The 15,467-nt window shown below is 48.8% G+C and overlaps 1 protein-coding gene across 1 annotated transcript in view; it reads left to right on the forward strand.

The window, feature by feature from the left end:
• adcy5 (adenylate cyclase 5) overlaps window positions 1-15,467 on the forward strand; it is a 365,757-nt gene that overhangs the window by 135,144 nt on the left and 215,146 nt on the right. The window contains 1 exon segment of the mRNA XM_034185849.1: window positions 7,366-7,477. Coding sequence (XP_034041740.1) covers window positions 7,366-7,477 — 112 coding nt within the window.

Consider the following 15,467-nt stretch of genomic DNA (forward strand, 5'->3'; position numbering starts at 1 on the left):
TGTTGTCGGGCGGTGGAAGGAATATTTCGAGGATCTCCTCAATCCCATCGTCACGTATTCCGAAGAGGAAGCAGAGACTGGGGACTCAGAGGCAGACTCATCCATTACCCAGGCCGAAGTCACCGAGGTGGTTAGAAAGCTCCTCTGTGGCAAGGCTCCTGTGGGGTGGATGAAATCCGTCCTGAGTACCTTAAGTCTCTGGATGTTGTGGGACTGTCTTGGCTGACACGCCTCTGCAACATCGTGTGGCAGTCGGGGAGAGTGCCTCTGGATTGGCAGACCGGGGTGGTGGTCCCTCTGTTTAAGAAGGGGGACCGGAGGGTGTGTTCCAACTACAGGGGGATCACACTCCTCAGCCTCCCCGGTAAGGTCTATTCCAGAGTCCTGGAGAGGAGAATTTGACCGATAGTCAAACCTCGGATTCAGGAGGAGCAGTGTGGTTTTCGTCCTGGTCACGGCACAATGGACCAGCTAAACACGCTCCATCGGGTGATTGAGGGTTCATGGGAGTTCGCCCAACCAGTCCACATGTGCTTTGTGGATCTGGAGAAGGCGTTTGACCGTGTCCCTCTGGGCACCCTGTGGGGAGGTGTTCCGGGAGTACGGGGTCTGGGGTCCTTTGCTAAGGGCTATTCGGTCCCTGTATGACTGCAGCAGGAGCTTGGTTCGCATTGCCGGTAGTAAGTCAAACCTGTTTCTAGTGCACATTGGCCTCCGCCAGGCCTGCCCTTTGTCACCGGTTCTGTTCATTATCTTTATGGACAGAATTTCTAGGCGCATCCAGGGTGTAGAGGGGGTCTGGTTTGGGAACCACAGAATCTCGTCTCTGCTGTTTGCGGACGATGTGGTTCTGTTGGCTTTGTCAAATCAGGACCTTCAGCGTGCACTGGGGTGGTTTGCAGCCGTGTGTGAAGTGTCCGGGATGAAAATCAGCACCTCCAAATCCGAGGCCATGGTTCTCAACCGGAAAAAGGTGCTTTGCCATCTTCAAGTCAGTGGAGTGTCCTTGCCTCAAGTGGAGGAGTTTAAGTATCTCGGGGTCTTGTTCATGAGTGAGGGACGGATGGAGCGTGAGATCGACAGACGGATCATTGCAGCATCTGCATTGATGCGGTCCTGTATCGGACCGTCGTGGTGAAGAGAGAGCTGAGTAGGGGGGCAAAGCTCTTGACTTACTGATCGATCTACTTTCCGAACCTCACCTATGGTCATGACATTTGCTCATGACCGAAAGAACGAGATCGCGAGTACAAGCAGCCGAGATGAGTTTCCTCCGCAGGGTGGCTGGGCGCTCCCTTCGAGATAGGGTGAGGAGCTCGGTCACTTGGGAGGAGCTCGGACTCGAGCCACTGCTCTTCCACGTCGAAAGGAGCCAGTTAAGGTTGCTCGGGCATCTTTTCCGGATGCCCCCTGGACGCCTCGCTGGAGAGGTGTTCCGGGCATGTCCCATCGGGAGGCGGCCCCGGGGAAGACCAAGGACATGGGCGGCTTTGCTTGAGCTGCTGCCCCCGCGACCCGACTCTGGATAAAGCGGAAGAAAATGGATGGGTGGACATTCCTAGTAAACAGCTTTTAACAAAACCTTTCCACAAGTAAAGAGCAGCACAACGGTTCCAGCATGAAGCCTTGTTCAGTTTTATTCAATCTTCATATTTTTTTGCCAGAAAAATTAACTTGTGATAGTGTGACAGTCCAAAACTGTCACACTGTCACAATTTTATCTTATAGATCATACCTGACAATGCTGGGCTGTGAAAAACAGGAGGATTTTCTTGAGTATTGGTTGCAATGGCATACTCACAATGCCCTTGCTCAAATTACAGTGGAGAAAATAAGTACCCCCTATCAGTTTTGCAGGTTTTCCCACCTACAAAGAATGGAGATGTCTGTAATTTTTATCGTGGGTACACTTCAACTGTGAGAAAAAAATCCAGTAAATCACACTGTATGAGTTTTAAATAATTAATTTACATTTTATTGCATAAAGTAAATATTTGACCCCCGAGAAAAACAGAGAACCTGCAAACTGAATTAATTTTAATGAACAGCCGAAACACTTGAAGAATGAGCTGAAGTCAGCAGTTCCCCTCTGTGCTTCCACGGGCTGTGTTTGCTATCGTTAGTATGTTTTGCTAATGTTTTTCCCATCTGTTATATGCTTACGTCACCCCAACACAGCTTGCAAAATGTGTCTTCTTTTCCTTTCATCTGCTCCCGTTACAGGTTCCCACAGCAGATCAATCGTTTCGATCTCGCCCTGTCCTCTGTATCTTCCTCTGTCACACCATCCACCTGCATGTCTTCCCTCAGCACATCCATAAACCTCTTTGGCCTCCCTCTTCTCCTACTGCCTGGTGGCTCCATCCTCAGCATCCTTCTCCCTATATACCCTGGGTCCCTCCTCTGCACATGTCCAAACCATCTCAGTCTCGCCTCTCTGACTTTGTCTCCAAACCTGAGCTGTCCCTCTGATATGTTCATTCTTAATCTTGCCAAAGAGAATCTCAATATCTTCAGCTCTGCCACCTCCTGCTCTGCCTCATGTCTTCTTGTTAGTGCCACCGTCTCTAAACCATACAACATAGCTGGTCTCACCACTGTCTTTTAAACTTTCCCCTTCACTCTTGCTGCTATTCTTTGGTCACAAATCACTCCTGCCACCTTTCTCCACCCACTCCACCCTGCCTGCACTCTCTTCTTCACCTCTCTACCACACTTTCCATTACTTTGAACAGTTGACCCCAAATATTTAAACAAATCTGCTTTCACCAATTCTACTTCCTGTAACTGCACTATTCCACTGGGCTCCCTCCCATTCACACACATGTACTCAGTCTTGCTTCTACTTACTTTCATTCCCCTTCTCTCTAGAGCATATCTCCACCTCTCCAGACTAGACTCAACTTGTTCTCTACTCTCACTACAGATCACAATGTCATCTGCAAACATCATAGTCCATGGAGATTCCTGTCGGATCTCATTCGTCAACCTGTCCATCACCATTGCGGAAAAAAAAGGACTCAGAGCTGATCCTTGGTGTAATCCCACCTCCACCTTGAATTAGTCTGTCATTCCTACTGCGCATCTCACCTCTGTCACACTGTTCTTGTGCATGTCCTGCACTACCCTAACATACTTCTCTGCCACTCCAGACTTCCTCATGCAATACCACAGCTCTTCTCTTGGCACCCTATCATAAGCTTTTTCTAAATCCACAAACACACAATGTAACTCTTTCTGGCCTTCTCTGTACTTCTCCATTAGTATTCTCAGAGCAAACATTGCATCCGTAGTGCTCTTTCTAGGCATGAATCCATATTGCTGCTCACAGATCACCTGTTTTCTAAGCCTAGCTTCTACTACTCTTCTCCATAACTTCATGATGTAGCTGATCAACTTTATGCCTCTGTAGTTACTGCAGCTCTGCATATCACCCTTGTTCTTGAAAATAGGAACCAGCACACATCATCTCCACTCCTCAGGCATCCTTTCACTTTGCAAGATTTTATTCAACTATCTGGTTAGAAACTCCACTGCCATCTCTCCTAGACATTTCCATGCCTCCACTGCAATGTCATCTGGACCAACTGCCTTTCCACTCTTCGTCCTCTTTATAGCACCCCTCACTTCTTCCTTACTAATCTTTTGTACTTCCTGATTTACTGTCACCACGTCATCCACATCACGTCATTCTCTCGCTCATTTTCTTCATTCATTAGCTCCTCAAAATATTCCCTCCACCTTCTCAGCACACACTCCTTACTTGTCAGCACATTACCATGTGCATCTTTTACCACCCTAACCTGCTGCATATCCTTTCCAGCTCTGTCCCTTTGTCTGGCCAATCAGTACAAGTCCTTTTCTCCTTCCTTACCATTTAACTTCTTGTACAGCTCACAATATGCCTTTTCCTTTGCTTTTGCCACTTCTCTTTTCACCTTACGCCGCATCTCTTTGTACTCCTGTCTACTTTCTTCATCTCTCTGACTATCCCAATATTTTTTTGCCAGCCTCTTTCTCCTTATGCTTTCCTGGACCTCTTCATTCCACCAAGAAGTCTCCTTGTCTTCCTTCCACTGTCCAGATGTCACACCCAGTACTGTCCTAGCTGTCTCCCTCCACATCTGCAGTACTTTTCCAGTTGTCCAAAATTGCATCCCCTCCATCCAGTGCTTCTCTCACCTGCTCACTAAATTTCACACAGCAGTCTTCCTCCTTCAGCTTCCACCACCTGATCCTTTGTTGAGCTCTCATTCTCTTCTTCTTCTTTACCTCTAAAGTCATCCTACAAACAACAATCCTATGCTGTCTAAGGACACTCTCTTGCCACCACCTTACAGTCTCTGATTTCTTTTAGCTTGCATCTCCTATAAAGAATGTAGTCCACCTGTGTGCACATTCTTATATGTTACCCTGTGCTCCTCCCTTTTCTTAAAGTAGGTATTCACAGCCATTTCCATCCTTTTTGCAAAATCAACTACCATCTGTCCTTCTCATTCCTATCCTTGATACCATATCTACCCATTACTTCCTCATCACCTCTGTTCCCTTCACCAACATGCCCATTGAAGTCTGCTCCTTTCACCACTCTTTCATGATTGGGGACACTCTCCACCACCTCATCTAACACACTCCAGAAATCTTCTTTCTCCTTCATCTTAAAACCTACCTGTGGGGCATATGCACTGATAATATTCATCATCACCCCTTCAATTTCCAACATCACACTCATCACCCTGTCAGACACTCGCTTAACCTCCAACACACTCTTAACATACTCTTCCTTTAAAATGAGCCCAACACCATTTCTCTTCCTATCCTCACCATGGTACAACAACTTGAACCCACTGCCGATGCTCCTGCTCTTACTTCCCTTCCACTTGGTCTCTTGCACACACAACTTTTCTCCTCTCCATCATATCAGCCAGCTCTCTCCCTTTACCAGTCATACTACCAACATTCAAAGTCCCCACTCTCATTTCCACCCTTCTAGTTTTCCTCTTCTCCAGCTGTTTGTGGAAACGTTCTCCTCCTCTTCTTCGTCGTCTTCGCCCAGCAAAATGTGTGGTCTTTGATAAAATGATGATCCGCTACATAGAGTAAGGCGTCGCACCAAGTTGACAGAGAATTTAAAGCCTATTCCCTCTTTTTGGGAGCTGTTTCATCCATTTTCAGTTGCAACCTATAATATGCAAATGATGAATGTTCATGAGATCAGTGTACGAATACTTCATGAGGTGAAAGCTGGAACGTTCCAGCTTTCACCGAATTAAATATCCGTTCCATTGAAAGAATGGAAAAAACATTCATTATTTTTTTTATGTAACGGCGAAAATAGATCCTTGTCATTTGATATTCTATTCATTTATAAACAACAAAAAAGGGACTTACATTTTGGTGTTCGTCACTGGTGTGTAACAGTTCAACATGAACGTTAAATAGTCCAATATTGTTCTCAGTAGTTCGTGAGGCCATGCACTGACTTCATGTACAGACTGCTGTCTGCTTTCCTCACTCCAGTGAACAACCTAAAAAAATTTGTCCAGCTTTTCAGACTTCATCCGAACAGCTCTTCATGCCTCCAGACGGCTTACAGCGTGGTGGATTTGTTTTTGTGTGTGTGTGTGTGTGTTAGAAGAATTAGCACTGTCAATTAGCTCTTTCAAATCGTCATCTGCCAGCAAAACAAATGCCTCCATATGTAGCTAAATGCTGGCCCTGGTAGTGTGAGTGTGCGTGGTGGTCAGGGCGTGCAATAGCACATTTCATATAGCACCAAAATCACACGCTAAAAAGAACTATTGCACGGTCAGTGAAACACAATGGCAAATGGTGTGAATAATCCATGTCATGTGACATACAAGCCACCAATCCAATGACAAGGATCCACTTAGCCGTTATATAAAGCCCAGTGAGTGTATTAGTGCCCAGTGGTGGGCACAGCTAACTAAAAAGTTAGCTTCGATAACAGTTAATCCGCTAACTGAAAAGTTATCTTTTATAAAGCTAAACTGATAAACCCCTAAAAAATTTAGTGGAAATTTCAGATAAAAGCTAAACTGATAGCTTTTAGTATTGATTTCAGCACACTAGCAGCTACTGACCCAACGAGCCAGCGCTTCTGTGTCAGATTAGCTTTTTCTCAGCAAAAGAACCCTAGTGACTAGTGAGGAGGAGGAGGATGAAAAATAAAGACAATTTCTCTTTACACCATAATGACTTGCTGGCATATCACACAAGTCATCAACAGGCATACAGTTTTAAGTTATGGTTAAAATTTTAACCAAACTAATTCCAGACAAGTTATTTAAATTAATGTCACATCTGGGTTTTATAAAGTGAAAATATCAGCAATATGTTTTAGTTTTAAAGTAATGCACTAATTTTGAAGGTTTCAGAGTTTGGACCACACATGCTGGCCTTGATAGAGGTATAAACTCTGAGTGCCTTCTAGTTGTGTTTTTAATTTAGTTTCTTTTCAGTTTAATGGGTGAAGAGGTGGAATATGAATGCTAATGCTCATCCCTGTGTGTACAAGTGTAAATAACTTTGAAAAGTTACTTTATTATTTACTTTTTACAGTTACATTTTACAGTTACTTTAGGCAGTTACTTCATTAGCAGCTGCGGACATCTTGTCCGTAGCATCTAAATGTAACTAATAACTAATAGATAACTAGTAATCCAACTTGGTTATTTTCAAGATTGAGTAATCTGCAAAGTAACTATTAGTTACTTTGCCGATTACTCAGTCTTAAGAGTAACCGGTTAAATTACTTTTTACCTTATTAGTTACATTACTCATTAGTTACAAGTTGTCGGCAGCTGTTAGTAAATTAACTACTAATAGGTAACTAGTAATCCAACTTGGTTATTTTCAAGATTGAGTAATATTTGATTACTCAATCTTAAGAGTAACCGGTTAAATTACTTTTTACTTTATTAGTTACATTACTCATTAGTTACAAGTTGTCGGCAGCTGTTAATAAAGTAACCGCATAAAACTGCTAACTGTATAAAGTAACTAATGGAGTAACTTTTCAAAGTAACTGTGGCAGCGCTGGTCGTGGTTGTCTGTAACACAATCTCTTTCTGCTGCCTCATGACAGCAGTGCACCAGCTCTGTATCTCACCACACCTTTTGTAAATGCTAACACTGATTGGTGCACAGATGAGTGCAAGTAGTACTCAAACAGTGTGCGTGCTGGTCGTGAAAATGACAGCTGATTCTGTTGCACTTTCCATCCTGTGCATCGGTTTGTGCCAGGTGTAAGATAGGGCTCAGAATGTTTGATATTCTAACAAATTAGATAAAGGAGGAGAAAAAAATGTGGACTTTTATCTCTTATGATGTTTGTTTTTGCAGCATCCTATTTGCAGACATCGAGGGTTTCACCAGTCTGGCTTCCCAGTGCACAGCACAGGAGTTAGTGATGACCCTCAATGAGCTCTTCGCCCGATTTGACAAACTGGCAGCGGTGAGAACACACTCACACATGTCTATGGGTCTGATTTACAAAAGGTTTACGTGGGTGTGTGTGTGGTGGGGGGGGGGTGGGGGGTGGGGGGCTTGTGCAAACTCTGCAGTGCCCACACAGTAATGTGCATGTTGATTTATGGTTTCCCACATTAAAACACTGCACAATTTTTAATATGGCAGCAGCAATTTGCTGTCCCCCCTTTTATATAAAATAAAGGGGTAACACGCAGAACCATAATGCATGCTGATTTACTAACAGCGCACACTGAGGATTGCATCTTTCAAATGCTCAAAAGAACACATACAAGGTCTGTCCAAAAAGTATCAGACCTTTTTATTTTTTTCAAAAACCTTATGGATTTGAATCATGTGTGCTTGCATGAGCCAACCTTGAACCTTCGTGTGCATGTGTGAGTTTTTTCACGCCTGTCGGTTGCGTCATTCGCCTGTGAGCAGGCTATGAGTGAGCACTGGTCCTCCCCCCTCGTTGGATTTTCATTTTGAGGAAATTGTCTGAACGATTGGAGCAGCGCTGAATCAAATTTTTCCAGAAACTGTGAGAGACAGCCAGGTGGAAACCATTCGGAAGATTCAAACGGCTTTCGGTGGCATTTCAGTCGAGTAAGTATCCGAGGAATTGTGTAAGAGCTGGACATGTCACAACATGTCCTGTGAGACTTCCAACTTCCACACGTCTTTCATTACAAAATCTCCTGTAACAATGGAATGTGCCAAAAAAGTGCTGATGTCCACCTCTTCTGCAATTTCTCTGGTAGTCAGACGACATACCGGATCAACACAGCGTTCACTTTGGAAATGATCTGGTCGTTTCAGCATGTCGATGGCTGATCGGAGCGCGGCGCACCCTCCGCCATTGTGCGCCGTCTTTAAACCGGTTGTAACGCTCCTTAATCTGTGTGATGCCCATAGAATTGTCACCGAAAGCCGCCTGAATCTTCCGAATGGTTTCCACCTGGCTGTCTCACAGTTTCTAGAAAAATTTGATGAAGCAAAGCTCCAAATTGTTCCACCTCGTAATGAAAATCCAACGAGAGGGGAGGACCAGTGCTCACACAAAGCCTGCTCACAGGCGAATGATGCAACCGATGGGCGTGAAAAAAATCACGCATGCGCATGAAGGTTCAAGGTTGGCTCATGTAAGCACACATGATTCAAATCCATATGGTTTTTGAAAAAAATAAAAAGGTCTGATACTTTTTGGACAGACCTCGTATTGTCGATGTAAAGAGCATATCTCACTCCAATCAACACCATCTTTTAAAAAATTATATACCAGATTATAAATCCTTACTTCCAAATCTTTCACTTGTGTGGGCACTGATCAAGCTCATAAAAGTAAACTTAACCAGAGTGTGTTCAAAAAATGCAGATTCATAGCTATTTTTATCCACAATCATGATGCAACATCAGGTTCTGTGTATTAGCTGTCTGAAGGTCAGTCCACCTGTGTCCACTTCATCACTTACACACAGTCATCCGGGCTGCTTTTTGTCTACAAATGTAACATGGTTTTAATATGGCTTTAATTTGGCTATCAGGTCAAATTCTTGTATTTTGTGATCAATGTATGCCTCTGCCTCTTTGTAACGCATGGTGTATTCAGAAGTAAAAAAATTCCATCACATATGTGTCAATAAGACTAATAATGATTACATTCCATGAAAGTGGTGTCTCTGATTTCACTCCTGCTGTGTCCGCACACAGAGCCATGTAGAATTATTGTTACTCTGTGTGGCGCTGTCATTTGTCCACAGAATAACAGCGTCCCTCCACCAGACTCACCAGCTCCTGGCAGTTTAGTTTAGCTATTGCTTAAAATCAGCTTAGCCAATAACTTGAGGGGCTGGGAGCTGGTCCACGTCACGGTCCAATTAACAGCAGGTACTCCTCATCACATTCTGTCCAACTCCGTGATCACAGATGCATCTTTCTTGGTGAGACTCGCCAGTGTCCTACATGTAGTAGCTTAGCTTAGCATGGCGCGATGCGACGCAGCACAAACCACAAACAGGTGGTTCCACACTTTTGCGAGAGGAAACCTGCTTTGTTAAGAGTTCTCCAAGCCACACGAATGGAAAGAATAAAATCCATGGTTCGATCCATTTTTTGAAGATCATTCTTCGCTGTTTCAGCTCTATTTCTGCAATCTGTCCACTCAAAAAAATTAAAAATAAATTTAAAAAACTCCCACTTTCCTCTTCAAAATATTGTCTTTGGAAAATCTGTCCATCTAATAAGCAACACTAGTCATGTTACCCCATCCTTGTAAAATACACACTTTACAGGAGGACGAGCCTACAGTTGTATATAAGAGTTTGGGCACCCCTGATGATTTCCATGATTTTCCTTCATAAATCATTGGTTGGTTGCATCAGTAATTTCATTTAAATATATCATATACCACAAAACACAGTGATATTTGAGAGGTGAAATGAAGTTTATAGGATTTACAGAAAGCAATAATTCTTTAAGCAAAATTAGGCAGGTGCATAAATTTGGGCACCCCAACAGAACAAAATCCGTCAATATTTAGTAGATCTGTTGTGTGGGCCGCCAGAAGAGGAGGTACTGCTGGCCCACCACCAGAGGGCGCCCTGTCTGGAGTGCGGGCTCCAGGCACGAGAGGGCGCAGCCGCCTCACAGGAGCAGCCAGGGTGACAGCTGTCACGCATCACCTGCAACAGCTGTTACCAATCATCTGATCGGCAGGAGTATATCAGCAGGATGACGTCTCCACCTCTTTGCCGAGATATCGTTCTACCTGGAAGGTAACGTGCTCAGCTGACTGGTTAACAGTGATCTTTTGTGACTTTTGTGAGTTGTTTAGCTGACTCCTTTTCCAACGAGTGGTGGAGGTAGTTTTCCTGCCGTGCGGAGTCCTGGGTGCAGACGCACCCACATTTAATTGTTCCTTTGTTCCTCGCCAGCAGTACCAGGTCCGACACGCGAAGGCAGTGGCCACCTGGGAGTTCGGGACTTGGTGGCTCCAGTATTCCCGGGGTCTGGTGGCGGAGGAAATCGTGTGTGGTTCCGGTTCTGCTTTGGACAGGCGTCTCCTGTCTTCGAGCCTGCCCACACGACACCTTTGTGAATTGACACCTGTCTATTGTTGTAATCTGTTGTATTTGTTGTGCACATTCACAACAGTAAAGTGTTGTTATTTGACCTACTCCATTGTCCGTTCATTTGCGCCCCCTGTTGTGGGTCCGTGTACCTACACTTTCCCAACAGGATATCTCGGCCACCGTCATGGATCCCGAGGGGCGTCAACCGGCTGTTGAACGGCCAATGGAAGAACAGGGCGCACAGGCGTCCGCAGGAGGAATGATCGGTGAGTTGCAGCGGATCCTCACCGCTTTCACGGCTCGGTTGGATTTAATGACCGAGCAGAACGTCCTCCTTAACCGCAGGGTGGAGGCTCTCGCCACGCAGGTGGAAGCGCGCCCTCAGGGCGCTGCTGCGGCTCTCCCTCCTGTCGACCCTGTGCGTAACAGTGACGTTCCACAGGTCGTTCAACGACCCCTCCCACCTTCCCCGGAAGCATACATAAGCCCTCCAGAGCCGTACGGAGGTTGTGTGGAGACGTGCGCGGACTTCCTTATGCAGTGTTCGCTCGTCTTCGCACAACGTCCTGTCATGTACGCAACTGATGCCAGCAAGATAGCTTATGTAATAAACCTGCTTCGCGGTGAGGCACGCGCTTGGGCTACAGCGCTCTGGGAGCAGAATTCACGGCTCCTTCAGACATATGATGGGTTTGTGAGGGAGTTCAGAACAGTGTTCGATCACCCAAATAGAGGAGAGACCGCTTCAGCCGTGCTGCTGTCAATGAGACAGGGGCGCCGGAGCGCAGCTGCCTATGCAGTCGACTTCCGCATCGCGGCTGCGAGGTCCGGCTGGAATAGCACTGCCCTCCGCGCCGCCTTTGTAAACGGACTGTCATTGGTTCTAAAGGAGCACCTGGTGGCTAAGGACGAACCGCGGGATTTAGATGGGCTTATTGATCTCGTCATATGATTAGACAATCGGTTAGAAGAACGCCGTCGGGAACGAGACGAAGGGCGTGGCCGGGCACGCGCCGTCCCTCTCCCTTCCGGTTCCGACCGCGTTCCGCCCTCCCCACGCTCCACGGCCCCTGCGCTTCGTGTGGTTACAGCTCCCCCTGCTGACGAAGCTATGGACACGAGCAGGGCCACATTTAGGGCACCAGATAGACAGAGGAGGCTGGCCCGCGGAGCGTGTTTTGTTCGTGGCTCGATAGAGCATCAGGTAAGAGACTGCCCCGAGCGGTTAAACACCAACGCCCGCCCCTAGAAACTGGGCTAGGGGTGGGCCGAGACATTCACGTGGGACACACCCACATTGCCACACGACTCCCAGTTACAATCCTTTATGAGGATTTAACCCTGAAGGCCCCAGCACTGGTGGACACGGGCTCTGAAGGGAATCTGTTAGACAGCAGATGGGCCAGGGAGATAGGGCTCCCTCTGGTGGCGCTTACCTCGCCTGTGCAGGTGCGGGCACTAGATGGCTCCCTACTCCCTTCAATCACACATAAGACACCACCTGTAACTCTGGTGGTGTCAGGAAATCACCGGGAGGAGATCGAGTTTTTTGTGACTCCTGCTACCTCCCGTGTGATTTTGGGGTTCCCCTGGATGTTAAAACACAATCCCCGGATCGATTGGCCGTCCGGGGTAGTGGTTCAGTGGAGCGAGACCTGCCATCGGGTATGTTTAGGCTTCTCGGTTCCTCCCGGTTCCCAGGCTAAGGAGGAGGTCAGAGTCCCGCCCAATCTAGGGACGGTGCCGGTGGAGTACCACGACCTTGTAGATGTGTTCAGTAAGGATCTGGCGCTCACCCTTCCCCCCCACCGTCCGTACGATTGTGCCATTGATTTGGTTCCAGGCGGTGAGTTCCCGTCCAGCAGGCTGTACAACCTCTCACGACCTGAGCGCGAATCAATGGAGACCTACATCCGGGACTCTTTAGCCGCCGGGTTGATCCGGAATTCCACCTCCCCGATGGGTGCAGGTTTCTTTTTTGTGGGTAAAAAAGACCGGCGGACTTCGTCCATGCATTGATTATAGGGGACTGAACGAAATCACGGTTCGTAATCGATACCCGTTGCCCCTGTTGGATTCAGTGTTCACGCCCCTGCATGGAGCCCGAATATTCACTAAGCTAGATCTTAGAAATGCGTATCACCTGGTTCGGATCCGGAAGGGAGACGAGTGGAAGACGGCATTTAACACCCCCTTAGGTCACTTTGAGTACCTGGTCATGCCGTTCGGCCTCACAAACGCCCCCGCGACGTTCCAAGACTTGGTTAATGATGTCTTGCGGGATTTCCTGCACCGATTCGTCTTCGTATATCTAGACGATATACTCATCTTTTCTCCGGATCCTGAGACTCATGTCCGGCATGTACGTCAGGTCCTGCAGCGGTTGTTGGAGAACCGGCTGTTTGTGATGGGCGAGAAGTGTGAGTTCCACCGCACATCTTTGTCCTTCCTGGGGTTTATCATCTCCCCCAACTCCGTCGCTCCTGATCCGGCCAAGGTTGCGGCGGTGAGAGACTGGTCCCAACCCACTAGCCGTAGGAAGCTGCAACAGTTCCTCGGCTTTGCTAATTTCTACAGGAGGTTCATTAAGGGCTACAGTCAGGTAGTTAGCCCCCTGACAGCCCTGACCTCACCAAAAGTCCCCTTCACCTGGTCGGATCGTTGCGATGCCGCGTTCAAGGAGTTGAAACGGCGCTTCTCGTCTGCACCCGTTCTGGTGCAGCCCGATCCTAGTCGCCAGTTAGTGGTTGAAGTGGACGCCTCGGACTCAGGGATAGGAACTGTGCTTTCCCAGAGCGGGAAGACCGATAAGGTCCTTCACCCGTGTGCCTATTTTTCCCGCAGGTTGACCCCGGCCGAACGGAACTATGACGTCGGCAATCGAGAACTCCTTGCGGTGAAAGAGGCTCTTGAAGAGTGGAGACATCTGTTGGAGGGAATGTCCGTGCCATTCACGGTTTTCACTGACCACCGGAATCTGGAGTATATCAGGACCGCCAAGCGGCTGAACCCCAGGCAAGCCCGCTGGTCACTGTTCTTCGGCCGTTTTGACTTCCGGATCACCTACCGTCCCGGGACCAAAAACCAGAGATCGGATGCCTTGTCCCAGGTACATGAAGATGAAGTCAAAACGGAGTTGTCGGATCCACCGGAACCCATCATCCCGGAGTCCACTATCGTGGCCACCCTCACCTGGGACGTTGAGAGAACCATCCGGGAGGCCGTGGCACGAAGCCCGGACCCCGGAACTGGGCCGAAGAACAGACTCTACGTCCCACCAGAAGCTAGGGCTGCAGTCCTGGACTTCTGTCACGGCTCTAAGCTCTCCTGTCATCCAGGGGTGCGAAGAACCGTGGCAGTTGTCCGGCAGCGCTTCTGGTGGGCGTCCCTAGAGGCCGACGTCCGGGATTATATCCAGGCCTGCACCACCTGCGCCAGGGGCAAGGCTGACCATCGCAGGGCTTCGGGACTGCTCCAGCCGCTGCCCGTGCCCCATCGCCCCTGGTCCCACATCGGCCTGGATTTTGTCACGGGCCTCCCGCCGTCCCAGGGCAACACCACCATCCTCACGATAGTGGACCGATTCTCCAAGGCGGCCCACTTCGTGGCCCTCCCGAAGCTCCCGACGGCCCAGGAGACAGCGGACCTCCTGGTCCACCACGTCGTCCGGTTGCATGGGATCCCAACAGACATCGTCTCCGATCGCGGTCCCCAGTTCTCCTCACATGTCTGGAGGAGCTTCTGCAGGGAACTGGGGGCCACGGTGAGTCTCTCATCCGGGTATCATCCCCAGACCAACGGGCAAGCAGAACGGGCCAATCAGGAGGTGGAGCAGGCCCTGCGTTGCGTGACAGCCGCGCACCCGGCGGCCTGGAGTACCCATCTGGCCTGGATTGAGTATGCCCATAACAGCCAGGTGTCGTCAGCCACCGGCCTCTCCCCTTTCGAGGTGTGTCTGGGGTACCAACCTCCTTTGTTTCCGGTGGTTGAGGGAGAGGTCGGTGTGCCCTCGGTCCAGGCCCACCTACGGAAGTGCCGTCGGGTGTGGCGTGCCGCCCGTTCTGCCTTGCTGAGGGCCCGGATGAGGACGAAGGCCCATGCAGACCGTCGGCGAACCCCGGCCCCTACGTACCGGCCAGGGCAGGCAGTGTGGCTGTCTACTAAGGACATACCCCTTCAAGTGGACTCCCCTAAACTGCAGGACCGGTATATCGGTCCGTTCAAGATCATCAAGGTCATCAGTCCAGCCGCAGTGAGGCTTCAGCTTCCGGCCTCACTGCGGATCCATCCCGTTTTCCACGTGTCCCGGATCAAGCCCCATCACACCTCACCCCTCTGTACTCCCGGTCCAGCACCACCTCCTGCCCGGATCATCGATGGCGAGCCGGCTTGGACTGTGCGCCGGCTCTTAGATGTCCGTAGGATGGGCCGGGGCTTCCAGTATTTGGTGGACTGGGAGGGGTACGGACCTGAAGAACGCTCCTGGGTGAAGAGGAGCTTCATCCTGGATCCGGCCCTCCTGGCCGATTTCTACCGCCGCCACCCGGACAAGCCTGGTCGGGCGCCAGGAGGCGCCCGTTGAGGGGGGGGTCCTGTTGTGTGGGCCGCCAGAAGAGGAGGTACTGCTGGCCCACCACCAGAGGGCGCCCTGTCTGGAGTGCGGGCTCCAGGCACCAGAGAGCGCAGCCGCCTCACAGGAGCAGCCAGGGTGACAGCTGTCACGCATCACCTGCAACAGCTGTTACCAATCATCTGATCGGCAGGAGTATATCAGCAGGACGACGTCTCCACCTCTTTGCCGAGATATCGTTCTACCTGGAAGGTAACGTGCTCAGCTGACTGGTTAACAGTGATGTTTTGTGACTTTTGTGAGTTGTTTAGCTGACTCCTTTTCCAACGAGT

The sequence above is a fragment of the Thalassophryne amazonica genome, chromosome 14 (genome assembly GCF_902500255.1).
Source record: "Thalassophryne amazonica chromosome 14, fThaAma1.1, whole genome shotgun sequence".
Classification (NCBI taxonomy): Eukaryota; Metazoa; Chordata; class Actinopteri; order Batrachoidiformes; family Batrachoididae; genus Thalassophryne; species Thalassophryne amazonica.